Consider the following 23736-nt stretch of genomic DNA (forward strand, 5'->3'; position numbering starts at 1 on the left):
AACGGAGTAGAACTCAGTATCACAAACTTGTTCGCTAACCAAGTCTAATAAACAGTTTGGAATTAAACCAAGTTAACAAATCCGCGTCCACTCTAAAATCCCAAGCACCAACAAAATAGAAGTACTGGGGTACTATCACGTAATAGGACAACAACAACCCTCGGATGCTGTGTATACTTTCTCTTGTTCTTTGAGTTGCACAAGATATGGACTTTGAGATTATTTTGACCTGCTCTCTTTTCTACTTTTTTTCCCATATTGAATTTGTTTATTTTTTTTTTGGAATTTTGTTTCTTCCACCTTAAACGCACATCCTCAAAACGGTAGGTAAGAGAAGGTTCGTGGAGAGTGATACTCAATTCGTAGGCAGTGACACTGGACAGGATGATCACCGCAATACGGTCTCTGAGGTGGTATGCACTGCATATTCGTGCATTTGACCATCCGAAACTGCGATGAGCAACTTGATGATGGGTATGTCCCCTCTGTGATGACTAACAATTTCACGGACGTAATGAACTCACCTGGCTTTATGGGAACTGCTTGGGATACCATCAGTTTCACCTCCCATGGCGAAGCGGAGGATGGCGTGTCAAACATCAGACTGTACAATTCCACAGTTCCATCGGCAAATGCAACAGATACCCAATCAAGGTCCTTCGCATACTCATGAATGTTATGCGTAAAATCAAGCTCCAACGAATTCAAATGAGTTACCCTTGAGCTTCGTTTTAGAATAGTTTCTGTGTAAATGAGACCGTTCAAATTGAACATAATTAGCTTGTTCTGCTTGGATATCACAGATATGTTGCCATTCAAGTTGGACACAGTTAATTGTAAACAATCCGACGTCACACATCTTATAGGTAGAAATGACGACATGTCCCAGGTGTAAACAGCGCCTGAAGCGTCCAAAGTAACGACTAAATTACAGTCAGCATATGTCCCTATTTGCTTTATCGTGTAGAGAGCACCATGTACGGCATGTACCATACTCAACTCAATTCTATTGTAGGAGCTTTTGAAAGACCACACTTTGATTAGTCCTTCATTCCCGGTCGTAATAAAACTCTGTCCTTTCCAGGGCACGATATTATCTATAACTGTCTCGTGTATTCCAATAAAGTACGCTTCATTGATAGTAAGGGAACTCTGCCCTACCACTTTAACAAAAAATACAGTGTCTTTTGTTTGAATAGCAATAGATAATTCCATGCCAGAATTGGATGTTATTGCACTGTTAATCCTCTCTACTGTGTAATCTTCACATAAATGCAAATTGGTACCAGAGAATTTCCTTGATGGGTGCCTTTCTTCAAAAATCTGAAGCGGTGTCTGGCCGAAATTGTGTATAATGCCTGTTACTGCTCTTCTTTCTACCTCCTCATGAATATTGTCCAAGTTTACAGCACCAGGATAACTCAAATGGTTGAAGATATTGGTGGATTTCACCGCTTCTTCACCTCTTTGTTTGTAGCCAAATATCAAATCAATCCATTCATTTAGGTGTTCAGTAACGTACTGACTTTCCAATGCTTCTCTGTTCTTTTTCACGAAAGTTTTAGGATCATTTTTAGCCCAAGGTGGGAGAATCACGTCGTTAACAGCTTTTCCCTTCTGGTCTTTACCAAAATCAATATTGTTGACATTGATCAGAAACTCCGGTAGAAAGTAAAATTCAGGAATAAGTTCTCTAACATCGGTTGTGTTTTCAACAGAGGCAGAAATCCATGCTCTTTCAATGGAATTGAAAAGACGATCTACGTGTCCGAATTGTCCGTCTTGTAATATAAGGAACGATTCGGTAAACGGTTTCAACCTAACCAAGTATGACGATACAATCATAGCTGAGGAATAATGGGTTCCGTAATTGAATGGGGGTACTTCTGGATCATTAAGCGAATCCAAGGCCTCGTATCTCTCAATAAATTTATTGAGCCTATCTTTGCTCTGGGCACCCATTGGTTTGGATAGATCACGATAGGTTTCGGGTTTAGTGAGATCCAACTCTTCACTTGTATAGTCTGATAGTACCCATGGAAAAACTGGATACTGGGTGATGTCGTTAAAAGATCTTCCAGCCAGAATATTTACAATAATCAAATAATAAAAGTTCGATATTTGTCCTGTTTTCCAAAGCTTCGTGACTTCAAATTCTCTTGATAAAGAAGATCCGCTAGCCAGCGCCTTGGCAACCCGCGTTGAAAGGTTTGCTTTTGTTATACCATTAGTACTACCAATATAGTTGCTGTGTAGGTCCAGCTCTTTCAGGACACTAACAGATATTGGATCCAGGAGTTCGGGTTTGGAGAAACTCTTCAGCTGTAGATAAATTTCATTTCTTACCTTCTTGTTTAGAAAACTCATAAACACGCTGCTCTTATTTTCGAAAAGCAGTTCAATTGCAACATCTCTAAAGAGGAAAGGTTTCTTCGTGGAATAAACCAATTTTTCCAAGCTCCATGTATACAGGATATTACCCACTGTTGGTTTCGGAGATTCATTAAGAGTACCACTAATGATATTAATATTCATATCTCTTTGGGACCAAGGGATATCTCTCAAATTCAAAACTTCCTCATTACCAGAGCAATAATAGTAATCGCTGACATAATACAAATTCTTCTTACCCAAAATCAGAATCCCCTCAAATATTTCTAAGCCAACAATAAGACTAGCATTCCAAACAGAATTTATAGTATCATCGTCGCTCAACAGTTTCAGAACCTTCCGATTTTCGTTCTTACTTTTCTCTCCGAGAGAAACAGAAGCCACATCAGAAAGCAAGTCATATGAGAGATTGCTAGTTGTCCGGTTACGTTGCTGGTTATTGGCGGTTTCTGTGTCCATATCTGCCACATCAATATTATTCGTATCAGCATCGGTTGCTATATGTTTGGGATTGAAATAAGGGAGAAGTTTCGTTTTCATTCTATTGCTGTTTTCTTCAGAGCCAAGCATCCAGACTGTGAGGTCTGTTTCATTATATTGGACTTTTGTTATATGCTCGAAACGAGTATTGTGTCCATAAACCTTATTACTCTGGAATTTGACGTTTTCCTCCAAGTCTATAGCCATATTCTTATACATTTTGGAACTTGCTTGGATAACCTTATCAAAAATAACTGCGGTGTTGCGTCTGAAAGAGGAAACTAGCGCATTCACTTCAGAGTAATTGTAGTGTATGACCTTTCGTTTTCTTTCCAGAATTTTAGCTTTGAATGTTTCCATGTTTATGGGATGGTATCTTGGGTTGATTAGAACATCTTTTTGAAGACTGTACAATTGTGCATTACCATCATCAAGGACGTGGTCGATCAAAATAGCCAGTACCGCTTCTTGATGCTCTTCAGTGTTGGTAGAAGTCAGCTGAGTGAACTCATTCAGAAGTTGCCTTTTCTTATGTGTTCCCAAAAAGGGAATTACGTCATCCAGGTTATCTTGGTTATGGGTTAAAATCTGCTTGATACAGATAATCAAGTCCTCATTATATCCATTATTAGAAAGTTGGACGACAAGCGCATACAATAGACACGTTGAAATTTTTTTGGTGTTTAGCCTGGACGTCCTGTCAAACAAAATTGAATGATGGGATAGAACATCAGAATAAAACTCATTCAAGTGATCCTCGTTCCAATTCAAATGTTTGTTAACCATGTTATAAGTGATCAACTGCAAGTAATAACTAATAGTGCTAGAAAAAGCAGAGAAGTGTTCGTCAGTGGTTTTTGCACGAGTTGAGTAGAGATCCGCACACTCAAAAAGGATTTTGTAGGCCAGTCTCGTAAAGTCTGGGTCAGGCTGCACTGCACAAATATACCTTTTTAATCTTTCAAAAAGAACGATTATATTTGGTATAGCATTATTGTTACCAAGAACATCGTTCTTCATGCCAGTCCCTTCGTTGGAGATGTTTCCAAATATCTTTGGAAGCAACCTTCCAAAGAAAAATAGATCAAGGTACGGTTGGCTTTCAATATCCTGTTTATAGTTGAATATGCAATCATCTATGATCCCGTTGAAAAGAAACTTTGAAATGTATGCATTAAATGTCACAGGTGATAGTTTTCTTATTCCACATTCAAATTGTTCGCAGATAAGTTTCATGTAGAGGGTTGATTCTTGCCCATACGGACTAGTTAACTCAGGATTCATTAAGGTTATCAGCAGATCTGATATTAGCGATAGAACTTTTGTTGAATTGGGATCTAGAATAAAGAAGCGGTTATGCAAATCCTCTATGGAACATAAAAGTTTTGTTAGGTCACCTTGTATCCTCTCTGAGAACACGTTCCCTATGTCATTCAAAACCACCCATTCCAGCAGATAAATGCACAGGTACAAGAAATCAGCTAAATGGTTGGAAAGTTCAGTGTCATTCGATAAATTTGTCCCATGCATATCGTGTTTATTTATTTTCTTTGAGAACTCGGTAAATCCAAAGTCCATGAGCAAGTCTAGCACGTCCAGGCAAAACTCAAATCTAAGTTTGGTCAGAAATCCAAAAATTACTTTCATCCCACCTGTGGAAAGGAATGAACGGTATATGTCCTGTGATATTGGTATAATTTGTAGCAGAAGTTTTATGTTCAATAGAAAACAAACTTTATCGTCTGTCGAAGAATTCATAAATCCCAATAATACTTTGGGTGACAAGTACTTGAGCATTGACGTAAGTTCATTCCAGTTCTCTCTTTTTATTACATCGTCAAGTGACTTCTTGACGGTCATAATGTAGATTTCTGCAATTCTAAAGTTTCCTTCAGCTAGAAGAAAAAAACCTGAATGAACAAACCATTTCCATTCATCTTCTTTATAGTTATCCACTAGAAAAGTATTGAGAAGAAAAACTAGGTCATTCTTTCGGCTTTCGCAATGTACCAATGAGCAATGATGCAAGTAAAAGCAAAATTTTTGTAAAGCTTTACTTTTTTTCAGTTCTCGTGTGTTGTACTCCTTATATAAGGAGTGGGTTAGTAGACAAGTTGAATGGAAAGAGAGAAATTGCAGAATTTCTCTTTCATCTCCAGAATCTTGACCATTTGGCATAGTTGGATTATGCCATAATGCAAAATCCAAAATTAGAGACTGGTAGGCGGAAGGTTCTCGTATTAACGACTTTTCAATGTTTTCAAAATCCCAGCCAGTGTATGCTAAAAATAAGTTCATGAATTCAATAGACAGACCCTTCGCAAATCTCATAACGCAGTTTTTCTTTAGTATGTATGCTAGGTTTTCATAGCCAAATTCCCTTTCAAAACAAAGCTTCAAAGTAGGATATTGTAAAAGGGAAAACAGGTGTTTGATAAATGCAAAAGTTTCCTCGATCGAGGATGAGTGTTGTAATTTGAACATAATCTCATTGAAACAGCCAATGCTTAATAAAATCGATTTGATGTTTTTGGACTGGAAATAATAGCATTTGCCTAATATAAGTCGCGCGGTTTTCGACCCGCTTTCCTTATCCCAGTTTAAAACAAAGAAACTATCCTTTGTTCTAAAATTTAAAATCTCATCTTCAATGTCATACATTAAAAGAAGATTGGCCCGCTTTAAAGGTGCAACTTTCTTCACGTATTCTTTAAAGGGAGTGTCAAAATGTTTTTGCAATAAATACGTGACCTGAAGAAAGTTTGGACCAAAAACGTCTTTAGAGGCCCAAAAATAGTCGTTACTTTCATACGATGGTTGATAATCGTACCCAATTTCATGGAAAAGTGAAATTGCTTCCTCTGATAGGATTTTTGACCAGATTAAGAACTTGTAAAGTTTAAACGAGCATATCATGGAACCAATCTCAATAGCGACAATATTCAAAGTGAAACCGTCAAACAAAGTAATTGTGTGTCCGCTTGATCCATCAACAAACAATGTCCAGTCATTTTTATTGATCGTCAAAGAAATCACATACGCTTTATTGGGTTCGAATGTGATATACTCAAAGAGTGCGATAGTGAATTCGTCATTTGAAACGCATAATTTGGACTCCTTGATTTCTAAAAATGTGTTTAAGCCCAAAACTGCAAACCGATTTGAGGTGACATTGTTAAATTCAACAACAAACTGTAAAGTTAGAGGGGTCCTTCCACAGCCACGTTGTGGTATGTTGATAATTCTATAATAATTCTCAAACTGTAAATGGGTTTGAGACGATGGGTTTGATAAGATTCCCAAGAATTCCTGTACTATATGGAATGCATTGTGATTTGGTAATTCTCGGTACATATCGGATATATCTTTTGGAGTACCGTCCACTGATAGAATAATCGAGTAAAGTTCCGACAGCGCTGCACTCAATGCAACGTTAGGAGACTGGTCTGATTCGGCAAACAACGTTTTGCACAAATGGTGTTTCAATCCCTTTATTCTCGCTAGTTTTTGTCGATTGATGATAGACAATGATGCCAGCGATATAATGACATGGTATGCAATTGTTAAGTAGTTTAAAATATCGGTGCTCTGAGCCGGTAAAGTGAACAAGTTCAACCACGACTCTGTATCGTCAAGTTTGAAATTATCATCCACATTTGATATTTCAAAGGCTTTAATCAGTTCTAAGTGTGTATACTCTGCAAAAGTTGCATCTGTTTCCTTCTCGTTTAGTTCATACTGTGTCAAAATTTTGTTGAAAATACTCTGGCTCGATTCCTTTTCCTCAATGGGTTGTAAAGTCAACAAATTGTCTAGTAGTAAGCTTAAATCACCCGCTGAATCGGACATTTTTCAGTGGGAAAGAGAATGACTCAGCAATAATATGACCCACCAGAACATAAAACAGTTACACCTCCAGCGTGGAGTTACTCCAGACTGTACCAGGCAACAATAAAGGGTGAGCTCGGTGCTCTCGGGCATACAAAGATCCTACCGTATGTGAAACCGAACGGAGAATACGTCTTGGTAAGGAAAACGGGTGGCTCCCACTTCCTAAACGGCAAAACTTCATCTCCTGGCATAAGCCTAGGTACGTCTTGTGACTGTATTTTGTAAGTGTGTGGGTGCTAAAGATATTTTTATTTTTTCAATTTTTTCAGAATAGAAAACCTTCCTATTTGGGATAGCCCTTAGTTTTTTTGTGTTCGGCAGGGAGGTCCTCCCTGTGGCACTGCGAAGAGCTCTGCGGAGAGAGCACCTACCGGGGTCGCGGCGCTAAGGAGTTCCGTGGGGGAGCGGTAAACTGAACGGCGCGCCCTTCTAGCTCCAGGCAGACGCAAAAAACCAAAAAAAAATTATGATGCTGCGCGTGTGTATGGGAAACGAAACTTATTAGAGAACATTTGAATTATTGTATACTGTTTAGGTACCGTTGAACATTAGAAGCCAAGCAACGTATACGAATAAATAATGGCTGTATGTGAGTGATAACTTTAGAATAGAGATACGACAACTTTTGAGAGTGCAGGATGGTATGCTGTCTGGGCCGGTGGTGATAGAAACGAGGGGAGGGATAGGACGGATATGCGATGTTCACCAACATCATTACGGTTCTTATCCCCCTTCTCTACGTCTCAGTCAATCATGAGAGCCATGATATCTGGAGATGGCATGCCATGTTCTTTCAAGATGTTGTCTATTGGATCTACGAGGAGGAATCAATTTTACTAACAAATATTAAACTAAAATAAATGACCATACGTGTTCGTATGCGTCGTTCCTTTTAGCTCTTTCACTCTATCTATCCAGGCTCAAAAATCCTTCAAGATCAAGCAAAGATTGGCTAAGGCCAAGAAGCAAAACAGACCATTGCCTCAATGGGTCAGATTAAGAACCAACAACACCGTTCGTTACAACGCCAAGAGAAGAAACTGGAGAAGAACGAAGATGAACATCTAATCTGGTTTATGTTTCCCGCTCCAAAAGAAGAGTTATGTGCTGTGTGGAGAATGTGAAGCAACAGTCTCTCACTACTCCCCCGCTCGCCTAACTCAATATTTTTTATTTCTCAGTGAGCTTCACATTCATAACCTAACCTGGTGATCTTTCTCATATATACAAAAATACATGTGTAGTTAATCAAACCAAACATTGTCTTCATCATCACAGCATAACGTCATATCCGCAGCAGCAGCAGCAGCGACACTATACCGACACCCACACCCAATGGGAAGACCCTTTCCCCTCTCCCCCTGCTGCTGTCTCCTCCCAAGTCCTACGGAAACAAATATTACCTCGGGCGTAGAAGAGGAGAGAGCGGGACTGGGAACGGCTGTGCCCCGTCAAATAACCGCAGCGAGCCCCGCAGCGAAGTTTTTTCCTGCCCTTCCTGTTGCACACTTTTCCACGATTGCTGTATAGGACCGTAGTGTACACACGTATAAATAGAAGCAGGGAAAGGTGTTATTGTCTCAAGGTTGTACTACGTAGTGAAGATTTTCACACGCACGTATTATATATGAATATATACGTACAAGTGAATTTAGCATATATCCGATTTTCTCTTTTCCTGTTGCTCGTTGATCCTTTGTATCTTTGTGGAAACAAGTGCTGCTATAGTAAGTACGTGTTCACCAAGAGGGGAATGTGGATGAATCCAAAATTTCTCTTGAGACCTTATAGCAACTTTTTCTTGAAGAGAACCTTGACAATATGCCTGTCTGCGCTTCTTGCATTGCTGCTTCTGTACCAGTTTAACCAGGAGACCGTTATCACGAACCCGTCTGTGTGGGTCCCGCAGAAGGATGAGTTACAGAGGCCGCTCGAGAGTCGCACGGCTACGCCGAACGAGAGGAGAGTGTTCTTTAGAAACATCTTCACCACATTGAAGAATGCTAAGCCGAGGGATCCGCCAGAGGATTTCACCGCATTCAAGGACGAGGCGAGATGCAAGCTGAGGGATCCGATGTTCGCCAGTGACGGCGAGAGGGAGAAACTTGAGGCTGTCTCTTACGATAGCTTGGACGGATGCATGCATGTGCCGGACCAGTATTTGGAGAGTCTTACCAAAATGCATACCAAATTCGTGGGGACTATCAAATCTATCTCGTCGAGCACCGTACGCCAACTATACCCAGAGGATAGCGGTATCGTCGCTGTAGGAGGCGGTAGGTACTCTGTGTTGCTGGCGACAATGCTACCGAAACTGAGGAAGAATTGCACGTCTCTACCGGTGGAGATATTCATCCCGGACGAGGACGCCGCGGGGGATGCATCTTTTTGTCAAGTCTTTGCGCCCAGGTACAACGCCAAGTGTATCTATGCGAAAGCTATCGTGGGCAAAATCGACATCAAGTTGGAGAGGTTCCAATATAAACCCGTGGCGATCCTGCTGAGCTCTTTCAAAAACGTCCTGTTCTTGGACGCTGATAACTACGTCATGAAAAACATAGACAAGATATTCTCGGCAGAATCATACCACGATACAGGATTGATCATATGGCCAGACATTTGGAAAAGATGCACGTCACCAAGCTTCTATAAGATAGCGGGCATAAATTTCGATCTGACAAAAAGAGTCCGGTGGGGTGGGGACGAGATCTCGCCCGTATCGCGGTACACTTCAGCAGAACAGAACTCACCAGAATACCTGAAAACAAAAGTACCCTTCCATGACCTGGATGGACCAATGCCGGACTCGTCATCCGAATCTGGCCAGTTGCTCATTAATAAAGTAAAGCACATGGATACGTTACTGTTGGCCCTGTACTACAACGTCTACGGTAAACAGTGGTACTTTCCTCTGGCGTCTCAGAGAGGACCTGGGGAAGGTGACAAAGAATCGTACATTTCTGCTGCATATGCGCTAAAGAAGCCCGTTTATCAGGTGAAAACACCCTTGGAGTTCAGTGGGTACTTCACGGATGAGTTTAACGGAGTAGGGCTACTGCAGCACGACTTTGAGCAGGACTACCAACTGTACAAGAAGGCGGAAGAACTGGTCGCTGCAAACCAGATTCGCTACGGTTTTTACGACCCAGAGTACACCTATTCATCGTCCTTCTTGAAGGAGTTTTTCCACGTGGGTGAGAGCGCACATTCAGATGTCATGTTCATTCATGCCAGCTTTTTCAAGTTTGACCCATGGGAACTCTCCCAAAACGAAAGATTCACTTACAGGGGGAAGCAAGTGCGAGGATTCTCGCTAAGGGATAGGATAAACGGAGAGGACTTTGAACTGGAAGTGTTCGAACTGATGAAAGAGGCATTCTGTATTGATAAGACTGTCAAGTACGGCTACCTTGAGAAAAAATTCAAATCGAAAGAAGATTGGGAGAAGGCATGCTCGTACATCGACAAGCACATTGTATTTCTGAAGAGGAATCCATAATCGCATCATAAGGTCTGATGTAACTATCAAAGGATAATCGCATAATAAAAACATCTGTACTCTGTAATTTAAAAAGTTAAATACTCTAAGGCAGCGACGCAACGGTGCACCGCTCGATCTAGTTTGGATCTTGGAAGCAAGTGGACCCCATCACGTGAAAACGAGCGTTTCACTTTATGTGAGGTAAGGAAAAAATGTTCAAAAAAAAAAAATAAATAAAAGAAATAATCAACGGTGAAAGGTGACGTACAACTGAACAATATACAGAGAGGGATTCTCACTGTACGCTCTATTCCAGCTGTTCACCTGAACCAAATTGTTATCATGAATCCCCTTTTTCTACGCCCACAAGCCCGTTTTTTCCATGCCACTGCCAGGAAGTTTGATTTTTCCAAGATGACCATCATTGGTCGCGTTGGTTCAGAATTCACAGAATTCACTTCCCAAAATGACAGGAGGTATTTGAGATACAGCATTGCTTCTCAGCCTAGGAAAGATGGTGCCACCAACTGGTACAATGTCACCGTGTTCAACGAGCACCACATCAATTTCCTAACCCAATATGTGAGGAAAGGGTATGTTACTTAACCTCTTATCCGATTTTGAGGTTAAAAATTAGGCGAAGTCCCAATTAATTTTTTGTCCCACTTTACTAACATCATCAATTCAATTTTATTTTGAATGTACCCTTTTAAAACAGTGCTTTGATATACGTCGAAGCTGACGCAGCCAATTATGTTACCGAGAAGGATGACGGGACCAAGAGATATTCTCTAAGCTTAATCCAAAAGGAATTTAACTTATTGAAAAACGGTAAGTCTGAAGAACCACCAGCTGAATTGGCCGAAAATTCTGAATAAGCGTACCAACCATTTATACATCAATAAAATGTAGAATCCAATAATTTGTGCGTCTCGTCCTTTTTTCTTTCAATGGTCACGATTTTACCAGAAAAGGTCTTATGATCCTTTCTTTGCCTTGTTTTTTTATCACCGGATATGTTTTTATATAATTGGGAAACAATGTACCCATTTAATTAGCTGTAAATTAATTTCAATTAAATGTATATTGCTTTATTCAATTTTCCTAATTCAATGTAGGATGGAAAAGTTCTCGTAGAGCTGTGGTTACTACTTCGTCTTTTGAACGTAACTTGTAAAATGGCAAGGGCGACATTGGGTTGAGAATGATATTTTAATGTTTTCCAAGGGGACCCCAAATTTTGTTAAGCGGTAAAAGATTGAAAATCGTTTTTCTGCAAGAAACTTCATTTTAGTTAAAATACTTCTGTTAGGATAATTTGTGGGGGTCCCCGAATATAGCTGGCTGGCTACCAATTATACAACGGCACGGAACACTGTGAATCTGGGTGAGGGAATTGTTCATTAAGTGCACCCTAAAGATACTTCCGTATCATATATAACCAGGCCATGCAGGATTGTCTTAGGCCTTGAAACTTTTCTGAATATGAACCAAGAAATACCAACGGGAATTAACCAAGAATAACTGATTACTAATAATCATAGCAAGGTACAACCAACGGGTAGACTAGTGTATATACTTAGATAATCATTGTTAGTAAGTAACTTGTATAACTAGCTAGTCTAACCCTAGTCCACATCAACACCGAGTCTTACGCTAACAACTTCCGAAATAACTACTACAAAAATGTGATAAAGAAAATTACGTACCCTTCCCTGAATTTATTTACACATTAGTTTATCATAAACTGGTAAACGGAGGCTTACGCTAACAATGTGCAGCAGCATCCAGTTTCGTTTAAACCCTCTTTTTCTCTCGTTCATAATATATTCAGATAAAGCCCGAAGTATTTTTGCTGAACCGGGTTTTATGTCACTGGCCACGGAAAGGGCTATGGTGACTGGTTGCTTCGTGCACTATAAAACGCCAAGAGTTTAAAATTCATCAGAGGTTAGAAATTAACTGATGAACGATAACAATGATCGATATAATTCCCTGACTTTTAAGTTTGTGTTCGTAATTGCTACTCAAATCTTGCGCAAGCTTAGCAAAGATGTCAAGTATTTTACTTATGGTTATTGCCCACGGTACTGCGGGATTGAGGGCAGACGCCCATTGCAACGACTAAGAAACGGTGATGGCCAATCGATATGGGATTCATGTTTGAAGGGGTATATCTGGAATTTGGCAAAGACTGCAGTGCGCGGTGCTTTGTTGTACTCAATGATCATCTTAGTACTGAGCTTCTTCTATTTTAAACTGATCGCAAGGGAACCCACCAAGCCGGAAACAATAAAGGAAGACCAAGAGTTGGGTATGGAGTAGCATACATAATTTTTATGCTAATATACCAAGCGTGCTTCTGAAAGTTCCTGCAGGATCTTAATACTTTTTATCACTATGATACATCACAGCAGGTTATGTTTAGATGTCTGTTTTTACATGTTAATTTGAGCTAAATACATATCGCCGCCCCAAGTAAATACATATATAATTTGATGAAGTCGTTGGGGGCATGCTAGGAAAACAAGGGTCACACAATGCAATGTGCGCTTTACATATCACATAACCGCATACTATGTCTTACATCGAAAGTGTGAGGGTGAGTGGAAAGCAATACTTCCGCAACGTCATGCTATTACCTTTATGAACATCTTCGTACTGTGGTTTTGTTACACTTGAGCATTACTGTGTATTAACGATACATCTTCTTCCTTTTGCTTTCTTCCATACGTTCAAACAAAAAGTGTAAAGAGCTATCAGTCAAAATTCATGACAGACCAAAGATAAGGACTCGAAAGAGAATCCATAAATATAATGCCGCATTCCGACGAGCGTGGCACGCTGGAATTCACGCAACACTAGGCCGGACGTTCGTTCTTACCGCGGCGCCAGAGGCAACGTCAGGAAATTATGTCGAGAGAAAAATGACAACAGCAGTGGTATTGTTGACTTTTTTTCCAAATTAGGTAATATGAGGAATTCACTGACAACGTATTAGTCTTGCTTCAGACTTCAGCATTCCTAAACGAGTTGTCCGGTCTTTTAGATACGGAAGTAAGGACGAAACAGTCCATCCAACAAAGTGATGTTATTTTTTTATTGTTTTCACCTTCCGACAAGGCTCTACGTTAGTCGACTTGGCTCTTCTTAGCGGTGCATTGCAATACAAAACACTCAGCAACCGTTCACGAAAATACCCTATACGACAGTCCTCTGAGAATAAACTAATGCAGATTCCGAATAATTTTTTCTTAATTGTGGCGCCAAATATCTAACTCATAGTATTGTTGTGCACTTATTCAACAGTTGTTGAATTTTTGAAGAGCTATGACTAAAGAATGTAAAAACATCATTTGTCTCTATTCTTAATAAGGCTTCAGACGGCTAATGGTCATTCTCACGTAGAACTTCGTACTGCTAAATACCAAGCGTCCTTTTAAAAGGTTGAAAGGACATGGTGTATATGAAAGTTCTTGTAGAATCTTGATGGTTTTGTCATTATGATCTATCAGAGCAGCATATGCTTAGATGTCCGTTTTGCATGTTCAGTTCGCTTGGATATATATGTTTGCGTATGACTCGGTTGCTTGTTGCCCTTTGTTGTTTGGTATTTAAGGGTTCACATAAATTATCATAACATATTCGACAGTGTACTTTACATATAACTTTTCTGATTTCCTCTTGAAACTTGTAATTGGTGAAGTACATACAGAAAAAATAAAAAAACCGTGTCACTATAAACATTTAATATGACTTCAGTAGACATATATATCAAAACGAATACATTTTGAAAGAGCGAAAATGCGTTAGACGCAAAGTAACAAATAACCCTTAAATCACAATACAGAAATATGTACCTCAAGCGCTTATTACTTTAAGTGCTTATATTACAAAATTATTTCATCCGACTTCCCCAAATCTGTTTTTTTTCAGTTCGGTTCATACAGAAATTCGTTCCATAAGCTTTTAAAGGCCGCCAAAATTTGACTGAAACACACACCCTTACTTCTTGCTGTGCGCATTAGAACATGCTTAATACTCAGCATTCAAAACCACCGCAACAGACTTTATATAGTATAAGAAAGTACTGTTCAACTCAAGTTTGTGGTTTGGAACTGACCTATCTACTTGTCAAATTCATGCTCCATTACCTTATAATTTCAGCATCCGAGTGATCATTCCTTACAGTTATTCTTCACATTCTGAAAGCTGCACATGGAGATTGTTGAGGTTTGACGAAAAATCGGAAATTTGAAAATAAAAGATGACAAAAAATACTTAATTGCATCTCGATCAACTTGTTCAAACAAAAAAACAGAAGAAGAAGATCTAAATGGAAAAGGACCATGCACTTTTTTCCTGACCACTATCCGCCAGCAATGATAAAGAACGAAGAAAAGGTGGTTACATTGGGATCTGACACGGAAGCAGTTTTGGAATCCAGCAGGAAACATATCAACAAGAAACGTTTATTGTTCAAGATTGACGTTTTTGTTTTATCGTTTGTGTGCTTGCAGTACTGGATCAACTATGTCGACCGTGTTGCCTTCAACAATGCTTACATATCCGGTATGAAGGAGGACCTAAATATGAAGGGTAATGACTTGAACTTAACGGCCACCTGTTTCACAGTCGGATACGTCATAGGTATGATACCAAATAATTTAATTCTGTTGGTTGTACCACCAAGAATCTGGTTGAGCTTTTGCACCTTGGTATGGGGCTTGCTCACATTAGGTATGTATAGGGTAACATCCGTCAACCAATGTTGTGCCATACGTTTCTTCCAAGCTCTGTTTGAGAGTTGTACATTTGCAGGTACACATCTGATTTTGGGTACCTGGTACAAAGAGAATGAACTGGCTATAAGAAGTGCCATATTTACAAGCAGCGGACTTGTTGGTTCTATGTTCAGTGGGTTTATGCAAGTGAGTATATTCAATCATCTGGATGGTGTCAACGGCTTGGAAGGCTGGAGATGGTTGTTTATTATTGACTGCTGCATTACCATTCCGATCGCCATTTATGGGTTGGTATTTTTTCCTGGTGTTCCTGATGCTTCCAACATAAGCAGCAAATTCTCCATGACTAAGCATATCTTTAGCGATCGTGAATTGCAATATGCCAGAAGAAGACTACCAGCCAGAGACGAGTCAACTAAGCTGGACTGGTCTGTTATTCCAAGAGTTTTGAAAAGGTGGCATTGGTGGGTGTTTTCTCTAGTTTGGATTCTTGGTGGTGAAAACATCAGCTTTGCATCAAATGCCACGTTTGCATTATGGCTGAAAGATCAGGGCTATTCGTTAACGCATAGGAATAACGATTCTTCTGGCATTTATGCCGTGGGTATTGTTGCTACTGTTCTTTCGGCGATATATCTGAGCAAGGTCAAGCGGGCGAGGCATTGGCATGTTGCCGTCTTTACTGCTGTTATACTATGTGTCGTGGCTATCATGATCAGGATCGCTCCTCTACGTCCTGCAGTTATGTTCACAGCACAATACCTCGGGGGTGTATCGTACGCAGGGCAAGCCGTTTTCTTTGCCTGGGCAAATGTTATTTGCCATGGCGATCTTCAAGAACGTGCAATTGTGCTGGCATCGATGAACATGTTTTCCGGCGCAGTAAACGCGTGGTGGTCTATTTTATTCTATGCAGCGTCTATGGTGCCTCGTTTTGAAAAGGGGTGTTACGCTCTGATCGGGACGGCTACTGCCAGCGGCATCGTCTCCATCATGATCAGGTCGTTGCAAATCAAGGAAACCGAGAAAAAGAAGGAGCTTGCATACATCGATGTTAACGACATGTTCGAGGACGAGGACGAGGGACAAGATGACGAGGACGAAATTGCCGATGAACTAGTAACAGAGCAGCAACCTGTCCAACCCTCCCATTTCGTATAAGTTATTAGAAATATAGCACGTATGGTACTTTGCCTCTGAATTGATATGAAAACGCGTTACGGACCTTTTTCTCTTTTTACGCGTTTTACCTCAAAAAGGAAATATGTCAAGAAATGGAAGATAGTTTTCATTTTATCGAAGGAAAAAAAAAGCGAGAGCAACTAGACGACCATTTGACAACCAATTCGTTTATGAACAGTTCTTTGTCTGTTACTCAAATTCTCTAACGGTACTCCAACATCCTGGCTGTGATCCAATAAGTTGAAGCAATGGTCGATTACAGGATTGAAGCGAGGAACTATGTCGGAACAATAAGTAAACTATTCAATTTATGCCAAAGTCAAGGTGCCAGGTACCAACCGAAATCGAGTTTCGACCCCATCTACAAGGTCAAAAAGGAGCTGGAAAGGTTGGAGAAAGCCTTGATGAATATCTATGACAAACAGGGGATCTTTTGTGCTCAATTGAATAGGAACGTTGACTACGGAAACCTGCTGGACAGAACGTTCAATGACGAAATAGTACTACACACGTACAGCTCGCTGTTTGCGAGTTCTTCCAACTTGATTGTTACCCCCACCACAACAACATTCAGAGGAATTGAACCACCCGTGTTCCTGGATTATCTTCTGCAGATTTATCGATATCTGAAATATACAATACTGGCATGGGTCGAATCTCTCAATGTAAACGTCGGAAGTTTACAAGCTGTTTTGGAACGTTTCGAAATGGATCTTTATGAAAAACATAGGAATTTAAGCTCTACGCTATTGAAGGGAGGTTCTGTAAGGAATATTGTATCGTTTTCAGATGAACTGACCATGTACCCCAATGTCAAGAGTACAGGCATTATGACTTCAGAGTTTTTCAAGTTAGAATCACTGTCTCTTGGACTCAACAAGCAATTAATTCAGATATCCCAACTATCAACCGGAGAAATTGCCATCTTCAAAGTGGACTCTGGTTTGGTATCCAAATACTCTGATAAAAATCCGCAGCTGCTTCTATCTGATTTATGTCAAGGGAAATATGAGGTTCTGAACGTTGGAAAAACTCTTCTTTTTCTACCTTTCAAGCCAACAGACTTAAAAATCGTTGAACATTTTAGCAGCGGGGTCAGATTGGAGAGTGCTAGTGGGAATAACATAAACTTGAACATATTCGCCGAAGATTTTATACAATGGAATCTCACATGGAAACAAAAGTTTTTAAACTTATTTGGATCCAATACCTATTATACGAAGACAATCACCCACAATAATAATGATCTTTCTGATATCTTGTCTGACATAAAGGCAATTTCTTTTGAACCCGAAATAGACCCAATCCGTCCCCAGGCACACTCCAACAACTCCAGTTTTAATGAGGATAAAGCTTTTGGTGCCTCCCGCAGAGTACGTCAATCAACCACGGAACCGAGTGACCGTGAAGACATCTTACAACGTAACAATGATAACATATTTCCAATGCACTACAATGTTTCTTCACCTGTACTAGACGAATCACCTCAAATTCTGTCCGAGCAGTTACTAAAGCAAGATAGAGTATTGGAGGACGCAAGATTCCGCAAATCTATAGCAGAATTTGAATCTTTAACGTTGGAAAATTTAATGGCTTTAGATAGCAGTATTCCAATGGAACAATCACCTGTGAGGAACGTAGTGGAATCACCCCAGCCGAACATGCTAAGATCGGCTTCACATATTTTTACGGTCGATAATGCCGAATCAGTCATCTCAACAGAAGACACGGAAAGGATGATATCAGATCACAGTGTCACGGAAGAATCATTCACACCCTGTCCAGCCGTCTACATACCTGAGTCGTACGAAAAAAACTCCACTTCTTTGCTGAGTGTGTTCAGCAACAGGAACAAAATAGGACTCTCCGTCAACACATCTGGACAGAACGAATCTCTATATTCCAACACACCTTTATCATCAGGTCCTACAACACCGCTATTTCCAAAAGCAAAGGAAGAACTGGAACCCCAGAGATCTTTTTTCCACCCTCCCAAGGAACTCGTTCTGTTGAACCATTCCATATTATTTGAAGACAATGCGGTTAAGATTTCATCTTGGAATGGCTTTTCTTGGGATCAAATATCCTCAAAACGTCTTAACTTGACAATTTTTCTCACCAACAACAATGAAGCCGTTTTAGTAGGATATAGTGATAAAGGCAAAAACGAGTGCCAGATTGTAGCCAAGATAACTTCTCGATGGAACATTTCAAGGTCAACTGCACAGGACATTCAAGTGCGCTTCTCTAAGACTGATTTAATTGACCATATGCTCAAATCTGCCAATAACTACATCTTAACGTTCCGTTGCCAGAAAGTCGAAAAGTTAATGGCTATTTTACGACAAGCCCAGAAAAACCAACTCAAATCTCCGATATCCACATCAAGCACGTTGGGCACGCTATCCACTAAAACCTCATCCCAATGCACCGATTCTTTGTTTTCAATGGAAACAGAAAAGACTGTATCTACGGACATTCATGATCCTAGCTCTCTCTCATCTACTCTAATAGCTGCTAACATGAAGGCAAAGCACCACATTGTTGTGGATAGTAAGAAATGGCAAGCACAGAGTATTGGTAAAATTAACCTTTACTTGCTAAAATACAACGCCAAAATAACGGGGATAAAATTTGAATACACAGAGGCCAATAGCACCGTTGAAACGTTTATTGCTTCACGCAAAGACATCACAAGACTTAAAAGAACCGGTATTGCTTTGACGACAGATCAAGGCCTCCATTTGTTCGAGTTCACCAGTCCGACTGTTACCGAGCAGATATACAAGCTAATCCAAACAACTCAATAGTCACGATACCCTCTCCTACATTGAGGAGGTAAATGTCAATATTTGTAACTTCATCATTAATGTAATAACTTTTGTACAGTAACCAACACCTGTAATTTCTTTTACTAGAACATGGATATTTTTTGTTCAGAAGGAACCTCTGTTTAAGATCTCTTTTGAATCGCGCTTACTAAAATTGCCAATTCTGGTTCCGAATTAGAAAGCCAGAAGTTATTCCCCCCCCCTCCCCCCCCGGACTAATAGAAATGAGGAACCTTTGGATCAAAGAGGTAAGTTTGCCGCTCTAATGCATACTGCCACATAAACTAAGTAAACATTAAACAGGATAAAATTACAACTACTTGAAGGTATCGTGGGTTTTTGTAGTCTCCAGTAAATCACCTTCTGAACAGCCTTATGTGTTGCCGACGCTTATATATACCATACAATGACAGACAACTGTTTCGAGTTTCCTCGTCGTCCCACCAGATGTTTAATTTCAAGGTCCGAAGGTTTGACTATCCCAGAAAACATCAACATAACAAGCAGACCTCGTTATACAATTATCTTTGCTCCCCCTTTAGATGCTGAAGCAGTTTTTAAAGTACCGACATCTGGCGTTAGATATCCGTTTATGTTAATAACATACATGCTCATGATGAATACCAATCCATGCAGACCAACACAATAAAACATGAATAACATCCTAGATGTTTTATTCTGTAAAACAACGTTGGCAAAAGCAACGAATATTTTTTCGAACACTGACAACCGGTTCTTCTTGTAGTAGGACATCTGTTTCTTTTTGAAATATGCAAGAGGGTGCAAAGACTCATCGTAGCTATTGGAGTATTGATTTTCAGCATCAATGTCGGTAAACGACATGGTATCTTTAACAGAGTCCCCAGAATAACTGGATAAATAACGAATGCGTTCATATAATTTGACATTGTCTTCCTTTAACTTGGTAATTTCTGCTGTAAATCTGTTTTTCTCTAAAGTACCCTGTCTCACCTGCTTCTCCAAATCCGTATTTCTAGCTCTGAATCTATCTCTTTGTTTTGTAACAATGGGCAAAATTGTGTTACTGCCCTCAGAGTAAAAGCTCTCGTCTTCCTCTGGTAGTCCAACAATAGAGCTCGTCGGAGACAATTTTCCGCGACGTCCGGAACGATTGTTCATTTTCCTGGTGACAGTTGACATTACACTTGCCGTGTCGTTGAATTTTTGATCAACATCGTCTACCTTTTCCAAATCGGCTTCCAATTGGGTGTTTAGGCTTTCGAGTCTTTCTACTTGACTTTTCAATCGTTGGGCCTCCTTTTTCAGTTTCTCGTTTTCCTCTTTTTTGGAATTATTATCAACTCGTAGTTCAACCAGCGACGCTTGTAATTTCTTATTTGCCGTGATAAACGTATTATCCACCTTGATACTTTCATTTGCTTCCCCGTCTTCATGTTCATTTTCAGATTCACTATCAGCACCAAATTCGATTTTCTTCAAAGCAGATAGTTCATTTTTCAATTGGTTATAGTCCGAATAGTTACTCAATTTCCTCTTCACAGTTTCCAATTCTCCCTTATACGACTCCGTTTCGCTCTGTAAACTTTTGATCTTATTTTGTAATTCAGTTTTATCATTCTTGCTGACATTACTCTCTCTTTCCAAAGACGCGCTCAAAAGCGCATTTTCTCCTTCCAAATGACTGATTTTCAGCTTTTGAGTATGAACTTCGGATTCCTTTTCTGCAGCACTAGTAGCTTTGGCCAAAGAACCGCTTAGTTCCTCATTTCTTTGCTCCAGGATCATGATTCTACTTTGGGCAGACTCAAGTTCTTGGGCAAGTAAGTTAAACTCGGCAGACGACTTACCGTCAGCAGTACCACCAGTTTCGGTGCTATCTCCCGCAGTCTCCCCGCCAATGTCAACCTGCCTAGATATTTTGGCTTCTAACGCTTTGTTATTTTCTTGCAAAAGCTCAATCTGCTTGTTAATGTCGACCTCCTTTTCTTTCCAATTTCTTTCCTTTTCCTTCCAAATGGAGGTCAACTCTTGCTCTTTCGCAGCCAGCCTTTTGGCTAAAGTTACAGCTGAGTTTTGTTCCAATTCCAGTAATCTTTTCTTTAACGTCTCGTAATCAGCATACTTAGCAATACGCCCTTCCAAATCGGTAACTTTTTCCTCCAACCCCTTATATTCCCTCAATTTGCGCAACTTTTCAATAGAGTGTTGTAGCAGCGGTTTGGGATCTGGTGTCTCAGAGAGTTTCGTATAGATGTCTAATAAGGTTTGCTCGGAAAATTTTGACCTTTGCGTTAAGTTATCGATTTCATGTTGGTATTGTTTTATAATCTTGTTCACATTAGCCAACTTCTCGTCAGAGTCTAGTTTCTTGAACTTCTTAGTTTCAGCGGCCAATGATTTCCGCGATTCCAACGACAGCGATTCTTTGTTCTTAACCTCCAAAATATCAGAGTCTAAATTCTTTTGTAACGTTGCCAAATCCGCTGCGGACCATACCTCAAGAGCATGTTCATAGCCAGAGGTATCCATATCTAGCCAATGGGTCGTAAAGAGCTCGCTGTATTCCGGTTCTTTGTCGGGCACAGCTTCTTTTAAAGGTTCGTTTGACGTTCTTTATACGTGTTTATTTAGAATTATAAAAAATTCACCGAAAATGCGACATCGAGGCTTACTGTCCGTACTACATCTATTATTTGGGTAACCTTTGGGTATATCGTTTCGATCTGCAAATGTATGTAACGGTAACGGGCTACTTACATAATTACACTAAATTACTTTACCAGTACTTTATGTAGTTCCTAATCGTCGTTATTTGAGCTGCGAGGGGAATCGAAGGGGTTTTTAGTGATGTAGCTTACACTTTCTTCAGAGACTATTTCTCGGACATCGAGGCCTATGTCTTCTTTCAACGAGGATGCAACGTGCCTTAGATCAAAGGGTCTTGAAGTACTTGCTTTAGAACTAAAAGGGCACGTTTTATTCGTCTTTTGGTCACTTGGCGAAGATGCTTTTGAAAAGGAGGAAAACGAAAAGTTTTCATTCTTACTATATTCATCTTCAAGGTACGGGCTGTAACCGCTGCCATCCAAATCTATTTCGGTTTCCAGACATTTTGCTTCTATATCTGAGTCACTATTCCGATATCTTCTAGCCCACAAACTCTTTAGTTTATCAACAGGACTATAATTGATCTCGTAATCCATTCCCAAATCCTTCTTTGTTTCGTTCGAGCTGCTTTTGTCATTGTCGGTGTCTGAAGCTGAAAAGTGTAAGCTGCTGTCCCCAGAACTTTCTCTACCCATAGAGGCCAACAAGTTGCCCACGAGCTTCTGTTTACGATTTTCAGAAAAGTTTTGAATCTTGTCGACTATGAAACCCAGTTTAATGGCCCTCAAAAATTTGGAATACATCGAAAGAGCATCGGAACCCAGTCCAAAAACCAAGAAAACCAAATAGGCAGCCAACACATATATCCAAACAGAATAAACTGGCTTACCCAGATCAACCTTGATGATCAGATTCCAGAGTGATTTTGAATGCGTGGCTTTAAAGCTTTGACTATTATCAAGTAGCTGAATATCTTGAGCAAGGTTGTAAATGGACAATGGTAACATAATCAAAATGATTACAAAACAAAGGATTAACAATCTAGAAAATCTTGTCAAATTTAATCCCGAATTGGTGCAATGTAAAATATCCCTGACGTCTTTTCTTTTCCTGTAAAACACGACAAGGACCAATATGGCGTAAAACGCTGCGAACAAACTCCAAAGAAGCATCCATAATGTGTAAAGTACAATTGTCAGCCAAGTAGAAGATAACATGTTTTGACAGCCATTATAGCGGACAATACCGTATCTAAAGACTTGCAGAACGTATGATAGCCCCATTATTATGGCAGGTGTCACTAAACATATCAAAAAATCCTTTATGATCTTCCTCCAGGATCTCCAATTCTCCAAGACAGTCGTCGCCTTCAAAATGATATGCAAATTATAAACGATATCTGTGATTGCACACGGAATACCAACACTTGCACCCATCTCCAGTTTTGTAGTAATATCACACCATATGTGCCCTTCCCAAACATTAACAAAATTGTCTCCACTCCATACTGCTGCATTCACTATTGCGATTATATTCATGATTAATAGCCATATTATTAATATTATGGCTGGAATATTTCTTGTGTGAGTGTGCCAATATAAAGGCGGTAGGAGAAGTAGCACCGCTAATGTGCATAGCCCAATGATGGTTGATTGAAAAGACATGGAAGTGTGAATTAGTTTTGTGTCTGCCGATTCCGATGTAGTCTGTCAATGGAGCGGTATATTTTCCACTTTCCCATCGACCAGTACGCTTATATATTACAGTCAAACATCGGTGTATCAACTTCTAACACTTGCAAAGTGTTTTAGGTTTACAAAAGTGTCTATGGGGTTTTGGTACTTTCAATTAGACTACCCATTGAATCTCGAACTTTCCTATTTAGTGTCGCAATGGGCCCTTTTTAAAACAGACCTCACGGAAAAAGAAAGACAGTGATATTTTTCATCAAAAAAAAAGACAATGTCTGAGGGGGATTTAGAAGAGTAGATGATGAGGTAGAATAAGTACCAAGGTAACAAAGGAGATTGTTTTGAAGGGCATGGAAAACAAAACGTGGTTTCCCTTTTCCTGATAGATTGAATATTTATTAAATAGCTTTTGGTGATCTGAAGGTAGTAATATTATTAATTAAGAAGATGGTAGA

At 39.8% G+C, this 23736-nt stretch overlaps 8 protein-coding genes across 8 annotated transcripts; 5 read left to right on the forward strand and 3 right to left on the reverse strand.

The window, feature by feature from the left end:
• Window positions 1-315: 315 nt before the first annotated feature.
• BPH1 (Bph1p) lies at window positions 316-6720 on the reverse strand (the record flags this gene model as incomplete). The annotated part of the gene is made up of 1 exon (XM_022606787.1): window positions 316-6720. The coding sequence occupies one exon, from the start codon at window positions 6718-6720 to the stop codon at window positions 316-318; it is 6405 nt and encodes a 2134-aa protein (XP_022463447.1).
• A 621-nt stretch (window positions 6721-7341) lies between these two features.
• On the forward strand, window positions 7342-7830 carry RPL39 (60S ribosomal protein eL39; the record flags this gene model as incomplete). Its single annotated transcript, XM_022606788.1, has 2 exons — window positions 7342-7347; window positions 7681-7830. 2 exons carry the CDS (start codon window positions 7342-7344, stop codon window positions 7828-7830), a joined length of 156 nt encoding a protein of 51 aa, XP_022463448.1.
• A 559-nt stretch (window positions 7831-8389) lies between these two features.
• MNN5 (alpha-1,2-mannosyltransferase MNN5) lies at window positions 8390-10261 on the forward strand (the record flags this gene model as incomplete). The annotated part of the gene is made up of 1 exon (XM_022606789.1): window positions 8390-10261. One exon carries the CDS (start codon window positions 8390-8392, stop codon window positions 10259-10261), a length of 1872 nt encoding a protein of 623 aa, XP_022463449.1.
• A 324-nt stretch (window positions 10262-10585) lies between these two features.
• RIM1 (Rim1p) lies at window positions 10586-11121 on the forward strand (the record flags this gene model as incomplete). The annotated part of the gene is made up of 2 exons (XM_022606790.1): window positions 10586-10836; window positions 10962-11121. 2 exons carry the CDS (start codon window positions 10586-10588, stop codon window positions 11119-11121), a joined length of 411 nt encoding a protein of 136 aa, XP_022463450.1.
• A 3504-nt stretch (window positions 11122-14625) lies between these two features.
• FEN2 (Fen2p) lies at window positions 14626-16149 on the forward strand (the record flags this gene model as incomplete). Its single annotated transcript, XM_022606791.1, has 1 exon — window positions 14626-16149. One exon carries the CDS (start codon window positions 14626-14628, stop codon window positions 16147-16149), a length of 1524 nt encoding a protein of 507 aa, XP_022463451.1.
• Window positions 16150-16418: 269 nt separating this feature from the next.
• KNAG0C00930 (uncharacterized protein) lies at window positions 16419-18980 on the forward strand (the record flags this gene model as incomplete). Its single annotated transcript, XM_022606792.1, has 1 exon — window positions 16419-18980. One exon carries the CDS (start codon window positions 16419-16421, stop codon window positions 18978-18980), a length of 2562 nt encoding a protein of 853 aa, XP_022463452.1.
• Window positions 18981-19514: 534 nt separating this feature from the next.
• Window positions 19515-21512, reverse strand: COY1 (CCAAT displacement transcription factor COY1; the record flags this gene model as incomplete). Its single annotated transcript, XM_022606793.1, has 1 exon — window positions 19515-21512. The coding sequence occupies one exon, from the start codon at window positions 21510-21512 to the stop codon at window positions 19515-19517; it is 1998 nt and encodes a 665-aa protein (XP_022463453.1).
• A 269-nt stretch (window positions 21513-21781) lies between these two features.
• On the reverse strand, window positions 21782-23254 carry STE3 (Ste3p; the record flags this gene model as incomplete). Its single annotated transcript, XM_022606794.1, has 1 exon — window positions 21782-23254. One exon carries the CDS (start codon window positions 23252-23254, stop codon window positions 21782-21784), a length of 1473 nt encoding a protein of 490 aa, XP_022463454.1.
• Between the last annotated feature and the right edge of the window lie 482 nt (window positions 23255-23736).

Source organism: Huiozyma naganishii, chromosome 3 (genome assembly GCF_000348985.1).
Source record: "Huiozyma naganishii CBS 8797 chromosome 3, complete genome".
NCBI classification, from domain to species: Eukaryota; Fungi; Ascomycota; class Saccharomycetes; order Saccharomycetales; family Saccharomycetaceae; genus Huiozyma; species Huiozyma naganishii.